General features: G+C 50.8%; 1 protein-coding gene across 3 annotated transcripts in view; it reads left to right on the plus strand.

Annotated features, from left to right (window-relative positions):
* RAD21 (RAD21 cohesin complex component) overlaps positions 1 to 20,824 on the plus strand; it is a 337,501-nt gene that overhangs the window by 172,335 nt on the left and 144,342 nt on the right. For all 3 annotated transcript variants that reach the window (XM_078686859.1, XM_078686858.1, XM_078686860.1), the window contains exons 7-8: positions 2,992 to 3,117; positions 3,220 to 3,342. In XM_078686859.1, coding sequence (XP_078542985.1) covers positions 2,992 to 3,117; positions 3,220 to 3,342 — 249 coding nt within the window. The remainder of the gene's footprint in view (positions 1 to 2,991; positions 3,118 to 3,219; positions 3,343 to 20,824) is intronic.

A 20,824-nucleotide genomic window follows, 5' to 3' on the forward strand; every position in this document is an offset into this window, starting at 1 on the left:
CACATATATACCTATAAGTCACTCCTATGGCAGGCCTTGACAATCCTGAAGGCAGAGTGCTTGGTTTTATGTGAGAGGATTCTCTAGCATGAGCTGAGCCCCTCTGCAGCTTTCGGAACCATGTCCTTATAGCTGTTCTGATATAGCCATACCATATACTCTTAAGTGCATTATATTTAAGGCTCCCTGTTATCCGTTTTTGTGGATGTTCACAGATAAATACAGACAAAACATTTATTTTCTTGTTGATATTTATTTTTAAATATGGATAAAAACGGAAATTGGGTTGCTTTTTGAGTAATTCTAAATAAAGTCTGCCAGGCCAATATCTGCATAGATGGGTAAGGAGGCTAAAAAAGAAAGGACTTTTAGTAAAGAAGCTTCAACAGCTGTAGATATGCACACGTTGATACTGAAATTTACATATTTTCTTAGAAGTACATTGATTTAGCTTCTGCTGGTGTTTACAGCACTGAAACCTAGTAAGCATTCAAGCATGAGTGCATATTTACTGGTTAAATAAAAGTGGAAATATACTAATTTCAGCTTAGTTTTCCCACAAAAACCAAAATAAATATGGATAAATACAGATAAAATTAGCAAAAAATAAATATGGATAAATACAGACAGAAATGTCAACAAAATAAATACAATGAAACCGGGAGCCCTAATTATAATCCTTGCGGTTAATGCTAACTTTGGTTAGGCTTTATCAAAACCTGTCGTGTAAGGTGTGAAACACTTTGGAATGCTACCCCCCCCTGGCAATTCTAGCGACGGGGGTAGCATTCCACCCTTCTAGAGGGAGAAGATATGTAGCTACTGCTTTACCCGGTTAAAGTTAAAAAGAGCCTCAGCATCACAAAATGGATGCTGCTGCCACAGACACGAGTCTGACAACCTACTGCTGAACGAATCTCCGGCAGGGGAGGCATGGACAATCGGTTTCCTGCCTTGGGAGGTGCTAGCACCTCCCCAGACAGGCTTTTAGTGTATTGGGGGCAGGAAGGGCTGCAAAATGAAACACTGCCTGGGGCACACAAGGTTCAGACCAGTTGCTGGGGCACTCCAGCCCCAGCTCTGGCGCGAAACTGGACAAAGAGAAAGGGGTGTAATCACCCCCTTCTCAGGGTCCACCCATAGGAGGGACCTTGCAGGTAATCCAGCCCCTTAGATTAGTATAAAGATGGGAGCTGTGTCTAGAGACATTAGATTATCCTGGACTGAAACTCAGAAACGGAACTCTTGGACCTTCGATGTTCTATACCGACTAGAAGACTGAAGACCTCTCCCTTGTGGTCAAGGAGTGACCACCCTGTGCAAACAGGCACCACCAGTAACTTGCCAGTTTGCTTTGTCGATGCTCCTGCCGGAACCCGAAGACTCAGCCACTCAGGAACTGGACTTCCAGACTTCTCCGACTCCGATCCACATCAAAGCTGAGACTTGTGGCGGACACGAGACACGTGGGACTGGACACCCTGGACTACCTGCTCTTTGCTAAACCGTGCAGCTTCTGAGGCACCCTCGAAGTTGTGAATTGGGGTTTGAGAAGCCCCAGACCAGAGCGCCATTTGTACCGAAGCTCAGCACTCCACGAGTTCCGCGTGGGGCCTGCTCTTGCATTTCAGCTCGACGTGTCTTCCTGGTTGCTAGCCCATTGGCTAGTTAGCCCTCCGAAGACTTCCTTGTGAAACTACACAGCTTGCCTGGTTGCTCCAGCTTCCCTGCGAAGGAGAAGCTGCCCAGACCTTGCTGGTCTGACCTGAAGCCAATATTCCCTTCCTGCGTGGATTGCGTTTGCCAATGCTTGTTGGGTCTAATCAGGATACAGACACCGCAAACATCTAGATCCTTCGTGGGACAGCTCGAATCAAGCTCCTGGACGTCGTTCACGCCTCCTAGTCATCGTGGCTGCAGAGACCAGCTTCACCTCTTTACCTGATTGCATCTCGACATCGCCTGGTTCCTTCCTGGTCACTGGCTAGTGACCCAAACTCTGTCCCCTCTGCTTTCAGGTTCTTCTGGTCTTCGATCCACCCTTGGATCCACCTGGACACTTTTCTCCTGGTCGCCTGCAGCACTTCTTTGCAGCTCTCCATAGGAAACTGCGACAAAACCCAACACGAAAAGACACCTATGCACCCGGCTTCCCTGGGTGAGGTAATTCGAGTACTCCGGTGCTCCCGTGGGTGTTGACTCTCGAAGTGTCCTAGTTTAAAAGGGTTTTACTGTAGTCCATCCGGAAGTGTCCTTAATCTACTACTTTGTAACTTTTACGTTCCCATTATAACTCTATGGTAACTCGCGACTGTTCCCACACTGCACGCGTCTCCCGTGGGTCTCCTACTTCCTAACCTTTGGTTCTGTAGTGTAGCCCCAGCAATGCCCTACGTCTATTCACTGTTCCTGAAGTGGTCCTTATACCACTTACTTAGTATATGGTTCGTGAGGCCCCTAGGGCAGAATTGTATTTGTGCAACTTATAGTATGCTAAATGAGTAAGTTGTAATGTATCTTGAACTCTGACCTCCTAAAGAGTGCAGAGGGGTTGTGTTAGTAATAAATACATATATATTTGATATATACCTCGTGTGGTGTCCTTTCATTTGGTGTACAAGGGATTATATATGGTAAAACAGCTGGCTTCACATGCTCTCTGAAGTTTTAGCCTAAGACTGCTGGTCCATGCTTCCACTAGGATAGCTGTTCTATAAGGTTGACTTTACAACCACCATCATAAGGGTCGTTTAGACTGGTGCAAGGTGCCCACTAGAATAGTGGACAATATATGCCAGTCTAACTTCTTACAGTTACCGAAGGTAAATAACTTGCTCTTCAACTCCTTGTTTTCTTTACGATAAATTTGTTTTGAAATATAACAGAAGACAGACTTGTTAATTCTCTGTGTGCAGCTAAGATAAGCACTTAACGTTTTAGTTATCTAAGTTCACATTGTGTAGTCGATAAATAACTTTTTATTTCTTTTAGATGACAAACTTCTTAGTAATGATGATGGAGGGATCTTTGATGACCCACCGCCTCCAATTGCAGAAGGAGAAGTGGCGATGCCAGAACAACCGCCTCATGATGACGATATGGATGATGATCACGATAGTGGGTATCTTCTTGTGTTGAAGCTGCTTTCTGTGGCCACGTTTTGTATTTTCAGTGACCTTTTGAGTCGAGTATTCATATGTTTGTCATTTCTCTTGACAGTGGGTGGACCAGATAGTCCGGACTCTGTGGATCCAGTTGAGCCATTACCAACAATGACTGATCAGACTACTCTTGTTCCAAATGAAGAGGAAGCGTTTGCATTGGAACCCATTGATATTACTGGTTAGTACTTAAATGATGTGAACATACCCGATTTTAAAACGTTTTAATTCATGCAATTGGAACAGGAGGTTTTTCCAAAAAGATCTATGTATGGATGTAAATTATGGAGAAAATCATGCAAATGCTTTCTTGGAGTCTCTGGCTCTTTCATAGTCAGTCCTGTATCTGTAAAAGGAGCTTGAAAGTGTTTACCACTCTACAGTTTGCTACAAGACCATGTGTTCCGGTTCGAGGCATGTGGGCTGCTGAATTCATATCTATAGCATAGATCGCCGCCTAGTGTTGGGTCCGGATGATTGCACATTGTTGTCCTGGAAGAGTCTTCGAAGTATCACGAGATAGGTGGCTCCTCCCCTGTACTACAGTGCGCATGGGCATCGACTCCATCCCCAGATTGTGTTTTTTCCGCCATTGGGTTCGGATGTATATTCGACATCTCCAGTTCGGAATCAATATAAACTTTTCTTAAGGCCTGAAGGCCTTTGCTTATACCGTCGGTATTGGTTTGCGTTCGGTGCCCAGCCCTGTTCCGGCTCAGTTCCCGAGTCAGACGTCCAGAGGAGTCGCGTGGCTCTTCGGTGCTTGAGGCCCAGTCGACGCAGCAAGACTTTCGACGACACATCATGGAACGGAGTCCGTTCAAGAAATGTCCCGTGTGCGGATCTAAGTACCCCCACATCGACGTCCACCCGGTGTGCAACAAGGGCCTGTCGCCGGACCACGATGAAGCCAACTGTATGGCTTGTTCCAGGTTTCGATCGAAGAAGACGATTCGACTTCGCGCGCCAGGAGGCCCGGCAGTCGGCCCCGGCACCGGTGGACATCTTCGACAGAGAAGAAGCAGACGAACAAGAAGTTCATATGCAGATTTCCCCTCCAGCGGAGGAGATCGACTAAGAATACGACGCGGACGTCGAGGTGGTCGATGCAGAAGAAGTCGTCGACGAGGTAGGAGATGACAATGAGGCCTATGGGGCCACGGAAGATAGCTCATGTGAAGAGCTAAGCCCCGATCGAACAATCAATAAGGCTCAGGTCGAGGGATTGCCACACGGCCTTACCCAAGACCTTCCACCCAGATCCACGGCCTCGCCTACGGGCCCGGCAACGGACACTTCTGCGGAGCCGACGTTGGTCAAACCGAAACTGAAACCTTCGGTGTCGACGAAAACGAAAGTAATAGAGACGCCGTCGAAACAGAAGAAGTCTGTCCCTCCGGCCGCCTCCTCGTCTTTCGATACGTCTGGGCAGCCGAAGACGAAAAAGGCTGTCGACCCGGGGAAGTCGGTCAAGGGCGCCGAGCCGAAGTCGGTCAAGGGCGCCGAGCCGAAGTCGGTCAAGGGCGCCGAGCCGAAGTCGGTCAAGGGCGCCGAGCCGAAGTCGGTCAAGGGCGCCGAGCCGAAGTCGGTCAAGGGCGCCGAGCCGAAGTCGGTCAAGGGCGCCGAGCCGAAGTCGGTCAAGGGCGCCGAGCCGAAGTCGGTCAAGGGCGCCGAGCCGAAGTCGGTCAAGGGCGCCGAGCCGAAGTCGGTCAAGGGCGCCGAACCGAGGACTGGAGCCTCACACCCAGTCGTCAAGGCCCCCCGACACGAAATCGGCGCCGCTGAAGGCCGTCGGCACGGAAGGAGGGCACAGCGCGCCGAAAAGGGCTGATCCTGTCCCTCGGCCGGATAAAAACAAGGCATCGACGCTAGAGTCTTCACTCGCTAATGGACCGAAGACGTCTGTCGGGTCGACGAAACCGTCCGCTTCCTTTACGAAGCAGGTGTTGGATTCTCTCCAACGCATCAGGAACAAGGCTTCCGCGGCCGCGCCGAAGGAGGCTTCCACCGCAAAGCCAGCTGCCACAACGCCAAAGTCTTCGACGCCACTCCTGTTTACGTTGCCGCCGAAGGTAGCACCGAAAGCCTTCGCACCACGGTCGGTCGCCGAAGCGCCCGTGCAAGTGTCTATGGTGTCGAAGCCTTCTCAGCCGCTTGGGAGCTTAAAGCATCGACAACCCTTGGTGGAGGAACAGTCGGAACACTTTATCGACACCGGGAAACTTACCCTCTACAAGAGAAAGATCACGGCAACCCAGCCTTTGGAGTCCTACACGATTCCTTTGAAGCGCAAGAAGCCTGCTACGGAATCCCCAGTTCTAGTGGAGCCGATTGCTCCACGGACTCCAAGAGTGGCTACACCCTCACCCACTTATTCAGATGTAGAGTGTGGAGAAGGTGATGACGAGGAGTATAACTTTCCTGCCAACACTGATCCTGAGGATCACCAAGACTCATGGGGGATCAACAAACTGCCCAGGACCCTCAGGTGTACAATGTCAAGACCTCTCCTACTGAGGATTCGACGGCATTTAATGCTCTAATTGAGAGGGCGGCTAAAAACCACAATGTCCAGCTGCATGCTGACCCTGTTGAAGTGGACTTCCTCGTTGATACCTTTTCCACAGCAGAAAAGACTGTCAAGACTCTCCCCATGCTGAAAGGGGTTCTAAAACATGCTGCAGACATTTTTAAAGAGCCCACACGGGCCAGGGTGATCAACCCTAGGATTGAAAAGAAATATAAGCCGGCCCCTGGCGACCCTACCTACATCAAGGGCCAGTTGCCATTGGACTCTGGTCATTTCTAATGCCCGGAAGAGGGCGAACTCGCAGACCACTGGTGATGCTCCTCCCCCTGACAAGGAATCTAAAGTGCTGGAGGCATCGGGGAAGAGGGTGGCGGCTCAAGTGGACAATATCTGGCATATTTCAAACACTCAAGCACTACTGGCCAGATATGACAGGGCGCACTAAGACACACTAGAGACCCTGTTACAACATCTTCCAGATCAGTATAAGGAAGCAGCTGAGATGCTTATTCAGGAAGGGAAGCGTATCTCCAACGCTTCTATTAAATGTGCACTGGACGTGGCGGACACCGCGGCCAGAGCCATTAACACCAGTGTCATGTTGAGACGTCAGGCCTGGCTCAGAATCTCCGGTTTCAAGCAGGAGATGCAAACCACCATCCTCAATCAGCCAGTAAACCCAGATAGGTTATTTGGTCCAGAGGTGGATACCACCTTCGAAAAGATAAAGAAGGATACCGAGACTGCGAAGCCCATGGGGGCTCTCCAGTCCAGGCAGTTTCGGAGCAGTACTTTTCGTCGCTCAGGCAATAGAGGTGTTTCCAGAGGCCAGATGTCCCAGCAAACGCAATACAATAAAGGTGGGGCGCAGTCCTCTTACACCAAGCAGAGTAGAGGCGGCTTGAGGCAACAGCACCAAGGGCAGAGGTTGCGGAAACAACAACTCCCGCTCCTCCGCCACCAACAAAATGGGACGCCCTGTCACTGCCCCCCGACCATACTACACCTGTCGGGGGGAGACTCCAGCAGTTCCTGCCGGTCTGGAAATCCATCACCACAGACAGGTGGGTCAGGAAACTTATCCAGTTCGGTTATTGTCTGGAGTTAACATCCACTCCACCCAACATGCCACCAAAGCACCGTCCTATGTCCACAGAGCATTTGCACTTATTGCAGCAGGAGGTACTCGTCATGCTGCAAAAAGGGGCAATCGAGCTCGTGCCGGTGGAGGAAGAAGGCACGGGAGTGTACTCCCTGTACTTCTTAATCCCAAAGAAGGACGGGTCCCTCAGACCCATACTGGATATCAGACCCCTGAATCAGTACATTCTACCAGAACACTTTCATATGCTCACACTGCAGCAGGTTCTCCCGTTGCTCAATCAGGGAGACTTCCTCGCAACCTTGGATCTCCAGGATGCCGATTTCCACATTCCACTGCATCCATCACACAGAAAATACCTCAGGTTAACTATTCAGGGTCGGCATTATCAGTTCAAGGTCCTACCTTTCGGGGTGACCACGGCGCCCAGGGTGTTCACAAAATGTCTGGCGACAGTGGCTGCGCACCTCAGGAGGCAGAACGTTCACGTTTACCCTTATCTGGACGACTAGCTTGTCCAAGCAAAGTCGGCCCAGCAGTGCGCCGCCAACATGTCCCACACCATTCACCTTCTTCACGATCTGGGATTCTCGCTGAAATATCCCAAGTCGCACCTTCAGCCAGCCCCTGTGCGGCAGTATCTGGGTGCGACGATCAATACTCTGGCAGCCACAGCTCAGCCAAATTCTGTGAGGATCGACGCATTCAATCACTGATCCAGAAGTTCAGACCACAACACTCGCTTCCAGCAAGAGTGTTCATGCAGTTGATAGGCATGATGGACGCCTGCATCTTCATAGTCCCGCACGCGAGGCTACATATGCGTCCTCTCCAAGAATGCTTGGCTCATCAGTGGACGCAGGCTCAAGGACAGTTGAACGACCTGGTGTTGGTGACCGGTCGGGCATACAGCTCTCTGCATTGGTGGAATCCACACAACCTTTGCAAGGGCCGACCGTTCCAAGAGCCTGTGCCACAGATTATCCTGACAACGGACGCATCTCTCCAGGGATGGGGAGCTCATGTACTCCACTACACAGTGCAGGGACTATGGACAACGCAGCAAAAGATGCACATCAACTACCTAGAAATGATGGCAATCTTCATGGCATTGAAGGCATTCAAAGTACATCTGTGCAACAAAGTCGTGTTGATCCGGACGGACAACATGACGGCCATGTACTACATTCAAAAGCAGGGAGGAACACACTCTCCACAGTTGTCTCATCTGGTTCAGAGCATGTGGAAGTGGGCCATTCAGAGGAACATCTTCCTCATGGCGGAACATCTCCCTGGCAAGGAAAATCAGATGGCGGATCTGCTCAGCAGGTACAGCCACCAAATGCACGAGTGGGAGATACATCCATCAGTACTCCACCCGTACTTCCAGCAGTGGGGTCATCCAGAGATAGACCTGTTTGCCACAAGGGAAAACGCAAAATGCCAAAGCTTTGCCGCCAGGTTCCCTCACCCACAGTCGCAAGGCTGCGATATGGATGAACTGGTCAGGCAGATTTGCGTATGCTTTTCCCCCAGCACCTCTCATACCGCTGGTGGCACGAAAGCTAAAGCAACACTCGATGACACTCATCCTGGTTGCTCCAACGTGGGCACGCCAACCATGGTACACCACGTTTCTAGAACTCTCCGTGGTACCGCATCAAAGGCTGCACCTCACACCCAAGCTTTCAACGCAGAGCCGTGGCGACATTCAGCATCCAGATCCGCAACAGCTCAACCTGGCGATCTGGCTCCTGAAGTCTTAGAGTTTGGCTACCTTGACTTGCCTCCTGAATGCATTGATATCATACGGGAGGCAAGAAAGCCCACCACCAGAGCCTGCTATGCAGCGAAATGGAAGCGGTTTGTCATTTACTGTACTGAACACGACATCAACCCGCTAGATGCATCCACTCCCAACATCATCTGTTATTTGTTACATCTTTACAAATGCAATCTAGCGTATGCTTCCATTCGGATACACCTATCCGCCATAGCGGCTTATCTCCAAAACAGGCAGCATCTCTCAGTTTTCAGAGTGCCTGCCATTAAAGCCTTCCTAGAAGGGCGGAAACGGGTCATCCCGTTACAACACATACAAAATCAACTACCCACCATCACTCACCAAAAAAGCCGCCAAACGCTTTAAACACAACTTCATTAGGTCACACCCAGAAACTCCCTTTGTTGACAACTACTTCTCACCGGTCAATGGAACCCTGAACACTGATATCATCTTCTACACCACACGCAGAGCTCAATGGAGAAAGGCGTTCCTCATCCTTCTCTCCGTCTCCTCCACCAGAAAATCAGCTCATAGCCTAACTCTCTCCATCACACCATCCCTAGTCTTTCCAGGCAGTGCCACCATCACTATTTACAACAACGGGACTGTCCTAGCACAAGCTACAGACAGGAACCTGGAACTGCTAGACAACCTGTTCGACACCTTCAAAGAACACCTCTCCAACTCATGGACCAACACTCATATCTCCTCCAGTCCCACCAACCATGACCCCACAGCTACGTACTCCTCAAGCAGGGGCACACCTACCACCCCAGACCTCCCATCCCCCACCCACATTCCCACTATCCCTACTCAGCTCTCAAGCATAGACACAGATCGCCCCCCCCCCCCATACACCACTCACACCCCCGCCCCTTCTACCAACTCGCGGACCTCCACACATACCCTCAGCATTCCTATCTCACCTACAGCGAGCAATAACACCCCGCTCACGGCTAACAGCACAGCTCCCACCCTTAACATACCTAACCTAGTCCAGTACCAGAATAACACGCACTCCGACAAATCCCCCCTTTTATCCCCCCCCATTCTCAGTCCCCATTACCCTCTAACCAACTACGCAGAACATACCTCCTCTCCGAATTTAACCCCCACCCTCCTCAACACGATCATCTCCAATGACGCTTCCCCTCCCACTCTCAGCCCCCACTATCCTCCCTGCACCCCCACCACGGCTATCAGTCTCCCAGACCACACCTTGACCCCCCCGCCTACCACCAACGCCCTCACTCTCACCACCAACGTCCTCCCTACCTCATCCACACCCCTCCTACCCAAAAGCTTTCCCCTCCCTAACTCCATCCCGCACACCAACTCAACGCAGACCTGCTCGAACACCAGCCCTCCCCCTCAGCTGCACACGAACTCCCTTGTCAGCCAATCACCGCTGATTGGCACCACCACCCCTACCACCCCCCCACGATGGACTACATCATGGCCACCCTCACACAGATAATAAGAAGACATACACACCATCAAAGAATTACTCTCTACACACCCTATACACCCCTCACCCACCCCAACATTCCCTCCCAACTTGTCCCCTTCTCCGCCGGCTGACCCCCTCACTCAACACGCCCCATACCGGGCGTCAATCCCTGCTCAAAGGCGCAGCAGCTGCCCGCGGCCCCCGCATCACCCTTGCAACGCCCCACGCAACTACACCGCCCCATCCAACTTGTCCCCCACCCTTCCGTCTAACTCTCTCACTCAGCTATCCCCCAATCTGACCTCACTCCCAGGTCGTAATAGCTACAACCGCCCGCGTCGCGCGCACAACTCTTCTTCTGACCTCAACACACTCACCCTTCTCCGCTCCTATGACCCAGCCCCCCAAAATAACACAACCACCCCACACCTCAACATTCCCACGATACACTCAAATCCCCTTAGGCCGCCCACACTAAACAGCAGATCCTCCATCCCCAATAACCTGAGAAAAGTCCCTCTCTCTCTAGAACCATCTACCGCCCTCAACACACCCCGTCTCAAATGCACTCTTCTCAACTGCAGATCAGCCAAGAAACATTCCGCCGCCATTGCTGACCTCCTCACATCGCGGGACCTGGACCTAATCATCTTGACAGAAACCTGGCTAACTGAATCCTCGACACCTATAATGGACATATTGGTTCCTCCCGACTACCACATTATCAGGCTCGACAGAACAGGCAAAATAGGTGGTGGAATCGCATGCATCTACAGGAACAACCTCTCTGTTCAGAAAGTCAACTCCACCTCCCTACCATCCCCAACATCCTGGGAATACATCTGCCTTGACATTATGAGTGAGGGCAAACCGATATGCGCGCTTCACAGCATTTACCACCCACCCAGGGACAACCTCACTTTCACCCAAGAAATAATGGAGTTGATCTCAACCAATTCCGGACGGCAACTCACCCAAATATACCTTGGTGACTTCAACCTCCACTGGAACGATCACAACGACGCAGTGGTAAATAGTCTTAAAAATTTCCTTGATGCCCTTAACCTCACCCAAATATGCAACGGCCCAACCCACGAGAAAGGTTCTACCCTCGACCTGATCATCTCCAAAGAGGACTCTATCCAACTCGAGTCCATCCAACCCTGTGACTGGTCAGATCATCATATTGTCACATTTTTTATCAATGAAAAAGTCAAAGTTAACCCGGCCCAACTCTCCAAGCCCAAAGTCTGGAAAAGAGACTTGAAAAAGCTCAACCCAGGCTCTTTGCCCCCTAACAGTTTCAACCTCCTACTGCCACCGACAAGCGCTACAGACGTCCAAACTCTGACTGACCACTATCTCAGCGCTATGACATCTATAATTAATGAGGCTGCACCTATGGAGCTGAAAAGAGTCTCTACTAAAATCTCCAAACCATGGTACGACGGGAGTCTCAATGAGGATAGACGAGACATGCGTATGGCAGAGCGTACCTGGAGATCAGCCCCCTCTGCAATGCACCTAAAAGAGCTGAAGAAAAAGAGAAACGCCTACTTCAGGAAAATAAAACGCTCAAAATCAGACTTCTTCAGCCTCCAACTCGACCAAGCAAAAAACCGCCCGAGAAAACTGTTTGAGCTGATCAAAACACAATCCAAGGAACAACCCCAACCGCTCAACACAAGGTGTGAGGCACCCTCTTGTGAAGACTTCGCTGCTTTCTTCATCCAAAAAACTGACAAAATAAAAAGCGATCTCCTCATTGACGCAAGCCTCTACTCCAAACCCCAACGCCTAGCACCCACTGAACCAAAAAACAATGCCACATACTCGGAAGAAGAAATTGGCAAACTGCTCAGCACCCTGAAACCATCCAATCACCTCACGGACCCCCTCCCTGCCTCCGCAGTAAAAGACTTTACCCCTTTGCTTCTCCCTCTCTGGACTAAAATTATCAACAGCTCTCTCCAACAAGGAAGCATACCTGACTCTCTCAAAATTGGACAGGTCACACCTCTACTAAAGAAACCTACAGCCGACCCCTCTGATCTTAACAACTATCGTCCCATCACCAATATTCCTACTCTCGCCAAACTATTGGAAAAATGCGCACAACTACAATTGACTAAACACATTGAGCAGTTCCATCTCCTCAACGCCCACCAGTCAGGCTTCCGAGCAGGACACAGCACAGAGACTGCTATGACTCACATAATCGACGACGCACTTCAAATGCTAGACCAAAACGACACCTGCCTCCTCATCCTTCTAGATCTCTCTTCAGCATTCGACACCGTTAAACATGAGAATCTACTAGAACTACTAAATACAAGAATGGGCTTATCTGGAACTGTTCTCAAGTGGTTCACTTCCTTTCTTCACAACAGGACGCAGAAATTCAAGAGCAACAACCTGTTGTCCTCGCCAATACCTGTAACGCTAGGCGTCCCCCAAGGATCCTCCCTATCCCCAACTTTGTTCAACCTAGTCATGGAACCTCTCACCTCCTTGCTACAAGCATCCAACGTAAACTTTCACATGTACGCCGATGACACTCAGCCATATCTCAAGTTACAATCCCCCAAAGACATCTTACGTCTGAACTCAACGATCAGGAGCACCCAATCTTGGCTGGCTGATAACCACCTCAAACTAAACGCTATGAAGACTGAGTTCCTTCTGATCGCACCTCCCACAAAAATATCTACCACACAAACATGGCTAACAGCACTCAATGTCCAACCGACCATAGTGGATTCAGCAAAATCTTTAGGCATAACACTTGACACCAACCTCAACATGCAGCAACATATCAGCAAGGCAACAAAGGGAGCGAACTTCCAGATCAATACTCTGAGGAAACTTAAACCCTACCTCCCAGCCAAAGACTTCCAAACAGCAGTACAATCGCTAGTCATCCCACGTATTGAATACGGCAGCACCGCCCTCTGCGGACTCCCCCTAACTACTACCGCACCACTAAGAGCTTCGCTGAATGCTGCATCGAGACTCATCACTGGGTCAAAAAAGCACTCCCACATTACCCCTGACTTGAAATCCCTGAACTGGCTGCCTTTTGAAGCCAGAATACAGCTGAAAATAGCCTGCATGACACACAAGGCGGTACACCTAAACTCACCCGGCTACCTCGCTCAGAAACTGACAATCTCTGGGGGAACTAGAAATACGAGAGGCACAAACAATCTTCTGCTGAAACCTCGAAGATTCCGGAAGGAAAAAACTTACAAGCGCTCCTTCTCAGGATTGGCACCTAGGATTTGGAATTCACTCCCTCCCGAAACCAGGCTTATCTCTTCCACTACACTCTTCAAAAAGGAAGTAAAAGCTATCCTCATGGCTAAATACACTTGATCTATCATCTCAAACTCTGTCAACACCTTGCACCGATCTGTTTTGCTTGCTTGACTCATTTACTTATTTGTATGAGTTGTTTTATTACTCACGTGATGGCTTCCAGCCACCTATTTGTACTATGTGATCTATTGATTTATTGTTTGACTATGTTCCCTCATGTACCCCTCTATGTAAAGCGCTCTGATATCTGTGAAGATCTTGTTCGCGCTATATAAAACTTTGAAAATAAATAAAAATAAAATCCCTCCCAGGACCCCGCCGGCTCCTGTATGGAACCTTAATGTGGTCCTCACCAGACTGATGGGTCCACCTTTTGAGCCTCTACATTCCTGTGAGATTCAGTTCTTAACATGCAAAGTGGCATTTCTTATTGCCATTATGTCTCTGCGACGTGTTAGTGAGCTACAGGCGCTCACTGTACAAGAGCCATTCATTCAAATTCACCCCAACAGGGTGGTGCTGCGCACTAACCCTAAATTTCTTCCTAAAGTGGTTTCGCAGTTCCATGTCAATCAGACCATTGAGCTGCCCGCATTCTTTCAAAACCCGGAGACAGTAGCCGAAAGAATGCTCCACACACTCGATGTCAAACGAGCTTTGATGTACTACATCGATAGAACCAAAGAGTTTAGGAAGACACAACAACTCTTTGTTGCCTTTTCAGCCCAGCACAAAGGCAACCCCATTTCCAAAGCAGGTATAGCCAGGTGGATCGTTACGTGTATTCAGATTTGCTATCACAAGGCTAAGCGCACTTTAACAGTCCCCCCCAGAGCCCACTCCACCCGCAAGTTGGGGGCCTCCATGGCTTTCCTTGGTAATATCCCTTTGGAAGATATTTGTAGAGCAGCCACATGGTCTACACCACACACATTTACTAAACACTACTGTGTAGATGTGCACAGCAAGCAGCTGTGGGGCAGGCTGTTCTTAAGGCACTTTTTCAAACGTCTGCAGTTGGCACAGGCGGCCGCCGTTAATGGAGGGACTGCTATTTATTCTATGCTAAAGAAATAAATTCAGCAGCCCACATGCCTCGAACTGAATATGCTACTTACCAGTATGCATCTGTTCTTGGCATGTAGGGCTGCTGACATTCATATCGCCCACCCTCCTCCCCGGCGCCTGTAGCGGCTGCAGAATTTTTACACTTACTCTTAGCATGGCCATCGCTCACACTGTTACACTCCATCTTCGCCACAATGTCTAAACACAATCTGGGGATGGAGTCGATGCCCATGCGCACTGTAGTCCAGGGGAGGAGCCACCTATCTCGTGATACTTCGAAGACTCTTCCAGGACAACAATGTGAAATCATCCGGACCCAACACTAGGCGGCGATCTATGCTATAGATATGAATGTCAGCAGCCCTACATGCCAAGAACAGATGCATACTGGTAAGTAGCATATTCATTCTTTTGTACTCAATACATCTACATAGGTCTTTTTTAGGTCTTGCTAGGCAGCGAACATGCGCTGCTCTAGGAGAGGACCTTTAGAAATTGGTAATCTCCTTTTCAAGCACACTTGTGCTGGCATCCACCTTGCGGGAGCGAGCAGCGGCGCGCGTGCTAATTGGGCGCTGCTCGCTCCCGCAAGGCGGATGCCACCACAAGCACGAGTGTGCTTGAAAAGAGCTGTGTGCGTTTGCCTGCTCCGAGAGCGCGCAGGGTGCCATCCGTTTCCAATTGGCAGCCTTTCACACTCATCATGCTCAGTCATCCTTGCTGGGCCTGTGGCCACGCCCTTTTCTTTCGACCGGGCCTCCAGCTCTCTTCCATGCTCTCTCCAGTCTCGCCTCAGCTCTCTAAGATTAGCACAGACTCTCACTTGATGCCCAATGCCATGCCCTAAGCGCTTCTCTAGCTCTGCCTCCCTGTTAGCACCGACCGACACCAGCCAGTTGCGTGGTCTGCTCACAAATGCGTGGTGCCTCGGTCTGCCGCTACGCATGTGGCGCCTGCTTCGATAACCAGCATGGCCACCCACTCGTTGGCCACAGTTGTTCCCACCACGCTACCATTACTGTCAGTTCCCCTCTGTCCGATGCTACTGTGCTTGCCGCACTACTCCGACTCATGTGCTCCGCTATGGAGTTAGTCTCCCAGGTACTCAGGCTACAGCTATTTCAGTACGCTCCCGCGCACTGGGGCTCCGATGGGCTCCTGCTATGTTTACGTGGTCGTTCCAGATCGCATTACTCTTTATAGCAGGCAAAAGATCCACCATAGGTGATACCCATTTGCTTTAACAGTGCTTGTTTGTCGGAGTAATACCATTTGAGCTCTTTTCTAGTGCTTTTTTAGGGCTCGGCCTAGCGTACACTACGCAGCAGTGTCGCGCAGGCCGAGATCTTATCTTTTCCCCAGTACTGGGGCTTGAACCTGCCTTCTCTTCCATTGGCTAGCTTCATAAATGAAGGCTAGCCATTGGAAGAGATGTCACTCAGGGCTTGAGCATATTTGTGGGCGTTTCCTGCTTTTTTTAAGCCCCACTCCTTTTTTCCGTCATTCGGAGGTGAACCATTGTGGGCGTTTCCTTTTTTTTTTTTTTTTTTTTTTTTTTTTTTTTTTTTTTTACAGGGCTGTTTTTTCGTCATTTGTAACTTCTATGTTGCCGGGATGGACGTAGCGATTCCTGTTGCGGTCCCGGTCCCCTCTGAAGACCCCCGGTCCCGCTCTCCCCCGCAGCCCCGCACGCCCCTCCCGGAGTCTGCCGAGGGCTTTTGAAGCACTTTGCTGGCTTCAGGCTAAGGGGGTGATCGTGATGTCGTTGAACCAGTTGGCCCTGAGGCTTCTTGAGTGGCGTGAGTGAATCCTGGGTCTGAGTCTGAGCGGCCGGGGTTCTGTGTGCGTGGAGTCCCCACGATAACCATAATAATGCTTCAGAGGGCCTGCTCGGCCCGCACGCTCACTCACTGGCCTCACCGCTCCCCTGCCTGGACCTTAAGGTTGCGCAGGCTGATTACATGCCGACTTGCGGGCCGATTATGGCAAGAATGCCGAGGGCGTCTTCCCAATCCGAACTCCTGCTCCATAGCCCGTGTTATATTTCTCGGGTCGGGTGGGGGGGACTGAATTTTTACTATCTGCAGTACTGAGCGGCAACAAAATTATTAGTATTTCCGAGAAGGGCAAGATGAAAAAACATAAAAACAAACGTGTCGCGGTATTTCGCAAATGGTGCAGGGAAACCTATATGTTATTTAAAAAAAAAACGATGGTACGCGATCCGTTTTGCGTTGAGCATTCAGATTACACCAGGGATAAAAACAATGGGCAAAAACTGTGTGCCGTGAATTGAAAGCAGGAGTGAGAGGAGAAGGCAGGGGGAGCTGCAGCAAGAAGGTGCCGCGCTCCAGGGGGCAAGCGCGACGCAGAGGAGCAGCCCTCCCTGGCTAGCGCCTGTGCTGTTTCCGCCTAGCTCCGTGCCAGGTACACACCAGCCTCACTCCAGGCGGCATCACCAACCCGGGGGACTCTGCATTGCGACCACCGACATCTTCACCGAGAAGTACCAGCTCTTCTTGGCACCTGGAAAGTAAGGATGCTACCAGATATCCCTCCCTGGGGGGCTTGCCCATTCCATTCTTGTCACGCATGCTTGTCCATCAGCTCTCCCATCTTTTTCCTTTCCGTGCATTCCTGTCACTCGTTCCTTCCAGTGGAGGAGGGAGGGGGGCCTGTCACCCATTTCTTCCAGAGGGATATTTGTTCGAGTCACCTTTCGATAGAGAGGCCTGCTTACCCCGTCCCCACCCCTCCCCCTTCTGACTCATATGTGTATATCACAATAGGTGATACTGCGGGAAACCCCTGCAGGAAAAAGGTAGTGAGGAGGAAATTGGGGAAGAGTACCACAGGACGAAGAGGGGACGCTTCCCTGCCCCCACTCCTCCCTACCTGCAGCCTTGGGTGCCCACTCACAGGGCGAGAGGGTGTTGGTGCATACCAGTTACTCGCTGTGGTGCTTTAAGTCCGCACTGCTGCCTGCCCCCGCCCCCACCCCCTCCTCCCTACACTTCTGGAAGCCTGGACTACGAATGCTTAGTAACTCCGAGGGGGTAGACTGCCCACCTGGTCTATAAACGGAGAATTGTGTTGTGTTAGCACTACACAGAAAAGCCCAACCCCCCCCCGACCCCCCCCCCTCCCCAATTTGCGTGTCATGAGTTGTAATAATGCAACGCAACTCCACCATGGAGCCAAAGAACGGAGGACTGACTTGTCCCCTCCTCTCATTGCTCTGACAAGCCCATGTCACCTGTGATCTCCAAGGAGTGCTTTGAGAGGATGGAACTCTCTGTGTGGCGGAGGGGTGCTGTTGTGGGCATACCTTTGGAATGCATGCTCTGTGGCTGGCTCTCCTACGCATGCCTGGTGGCAGTGTGTGTAGTGGGGTCCGGCTTCCGCCGCTGTCTGTTAGAATAGATATTTCCCACTGTTTGCATCGTAGAACAGCGTGCTAGTCTCTTAAATTGTTAATTATGAGAACTGGCTTGAAAAAAATAACACCGCTGTGAAGAAATGTGTATAAAACGTACGCACATAAAATGCACGCGCATTCACGTGCACACATTCAGTGTTCAAAGTGAAATTGCATGCATGCACGCACGTTATGTGCGATTCTCACTAATCCATGAACATAATTTTGCAGAACATCTGTGCACTGATTTTACCTGAGTGACAGTGTAAAGGGGTTTGAATCTGCCTCCTCCAAATTCTCTTTTTCGCCGCCCTGAATTTAGAAGGGGTATTGACAAAAGAATGGCCTCCCTGTGGTAGCAGAGCACTGGCCCCTGATTGCATTATTGTTACTACCCACAAGGCAACGTTCGGTTCTATTTTATAGCAGCATTAGTTCTTGCTGTTCCGTTTTTTATATGTACTTTCCGTTCTGATTCAATCTGTCCCGAATCTGCTCTGGAGGCCCAGGTGGCTGCCCAGTGGGTTCACGCGCCTGGTGCAGGGGTCTGTGTAGAGTGCAGGGATCTGTGTAGAGTGCACAGAGCACCTATTCTTGATTTCACAAATAGCTGTCTCAGCCTCTCACATTTCTAATCTTTGTACATAGAGGCCATTTGCTTTGGTAATGGGGACACTTGTGTTGTGCAAGGTCACATGTGCCATGCAGCTGAGGTAGAACACGTCACGTAATAAACCAGTGTTTCAAATATTCACTCTTGTACAAAGTACCTTATATGGGCATTTACCTTCTTTAAGCACTCTTAATTTTGAAAGGTGCATTTAATTAAGCACATGGAAAATAAGCAATGTGCCCAGGCTCACACGAGCCCCTCAAGTGCCTTTTGCCTCTGCAGTCCACCACCAGTAGCCTGTGACTGATCTTCACCCCTAGACATCCCTCTCATATCCTTAAGAATAGCACCCCTACACATCCACATCTGGACTTTTACAGTACTGGTGCCGCCTCTTCCCGATACAAAGAGTGTTGGCCACCTTAGGTTTACCAATATGCTTTGTTACTCTTCCTTTCCTCACAGAGCTCTCGCACCCTTGGACCTTCTCCTCGCCCAAGGCATTTCTGCAATCCTTCCATTTCACTGGACACTAAGCCATAATGTTCTTCTAAAAGGTGCATACTGTGTCCCGAACTGCGAGACCACGCCCCCTCTGAATGGAAATAAAAGCAACCACGGATATCTAGTGCCTTGTTAGGCTGCATCAGTGAATAGCAGCTTGAGGCCTATTGAGGGGCAAGACTTTTGCTTTTGGCACTCTCCATGATAACTCAGTGAGCAAAAAAAAAATGGAAGGGAGAGCCGCCATGAATTTTCACCAGTGACTATGGTTATTCAAAGCGGTTCCACTCCACACTTTTGGTGTTTCTCTGTAAGTGACTTCGAGTGAGACCAATATTCAAGTGAGGACACTGTCCCCAGTACTGTGGCTTGAACCCGCCTTCTCTTCCATTGGCTAGCTTCATAAATGGAATAGAATCTGTCACCACCGCAGGCCCGGAAGGCAAGGACAGGAATGATGTCTACAGTAGAATACGGAAGCATCTGGGCCTCATCACACAGAGCGGGTAACATGTATTTCTTTACAAGGACATTGTCAAAGAAGCTGAAGTATTGCACTGTTACTGCCGGTAATTAAATATGTGCTTCATGACGATTATTAGACATTAGTTGTGTACATACAGTAATAGTAACAACTGATCACATAACTTGGGCAGGCGTGTGTGTGGCTCTGTCTGTCTGTGTGTGTGTGTGGCTCTGTCTGTCTGTCTGTGTGTGTGTGTGGCTCTGTCTGTCTGTCTGTGTGTGTGTGTGTGGCTCTGTCTGTGTGTGCGTGGCTCTGTCTGTGTGCGTGGCTCTGTCTGTGTGTGTGGCTCTGTCTGTGTGTGTGCGTGGCTCTGTCTGTGTGTGTGCGTGGCTCTGTCTGTGTGTGTGCGTGGCTCTGTCTGTGTGTGTGCGTGGCTCTGTCTGTGTGTGTGCGTGGCTCTGTCTGTGTGTGTGCGTGGCTCTGTCTGTGTGTGTGCGTGGCTCTGTCTGTGTGTGTGCGTGGCTCTGTCTGTGTGTGTGCGTGGCTGTCTGTGTGTGTGCGTGGCTCTGTCTGTGTGTGTGCGTGGCTCTGTCTGTGTGTGTGCGTGGCTCTGTCTGTGTGTGTGCGTGGCTCTGTCTGTGTGTGTGCGTGGCTCTGTCTGTGTGTGTGCGTGGCTCTGTCTGTGTGCGTGGCTCTGTCTGTGTGCGTGGCTCTGTCTGTGTGCGTGGCTCTCTCTGTGTGCGTGGCTCTGTCTGTGTGCGTGGCTCTGTCTGTGTGCGTGGCTCTGTCTGTGTGCGTGGCTCTGTCTGTGTGCGTGGCTCTGTCTGTGTGCGTGGCTCTGTCTGTGTGCGTGGCTCTGTCTGTGTGCGTGGCTCTGTCTGTGCGCGTGGCTCTGTCTGTGCGCGTGGCTCTGTCTGTGCGCGTGGCTCTGTCTGTGCGCGTGGCTCTGTCTGTGCGCGTGGCTCTGTCTGTGCGCGTGGCTCTGTCTGTGCGCGTGGCTCTGTCTGTGCGCGTGGCTCTGTCTGTGCGCGTGGCTCTGTCTGTGCGCGTGGCTCTGTCTGTGCGCGTGGCTCTGTCTGTGCGCGTGGCTCTGTCTGTGCGCGTGGCTCTGTCTGTGCGCGTGGCTCTGTCTGTGCGCGTGGCTCTGTCTGTGCGCGTGGCTCTGTCTGTGCGCGTGGCTCTGTCTGTGCGCGTGGCTCTGTCTGTGCGCGTGGCTCTGTCTGTGCGCCTGGCTCTGTCTGTGCGCCTGGCTCTGTCTGTGCGGCTGGCTCTGTCTGTGCGCCTGGCTCTGTCTGTGCGCCTGGCTCTGTCTGTGCGGCTGGCTCTGTCTGTGCGGCTGGCTCTGTCTGTGCGGCTGGCTCTGTCTGTGCGGCTGGCTCTGTCTGTGCGGCTGGCTCTGTCTGTGCGG

This window comes from Lissotriton helveticus, chromosome 4_1 (assembly GCF_964261635.1).
Source record: "Lissotriton helveticus chromosome 4_1, aLisHel1.1, whole genome shotgun sequence".
Taxonomy (NCBI): domain Eukaryota; kingdom Metazoa; phylum Chordata; class Amphibia; order Caudata; family Salamandridae; genus Lissotriton; species Lissotriton helveticus.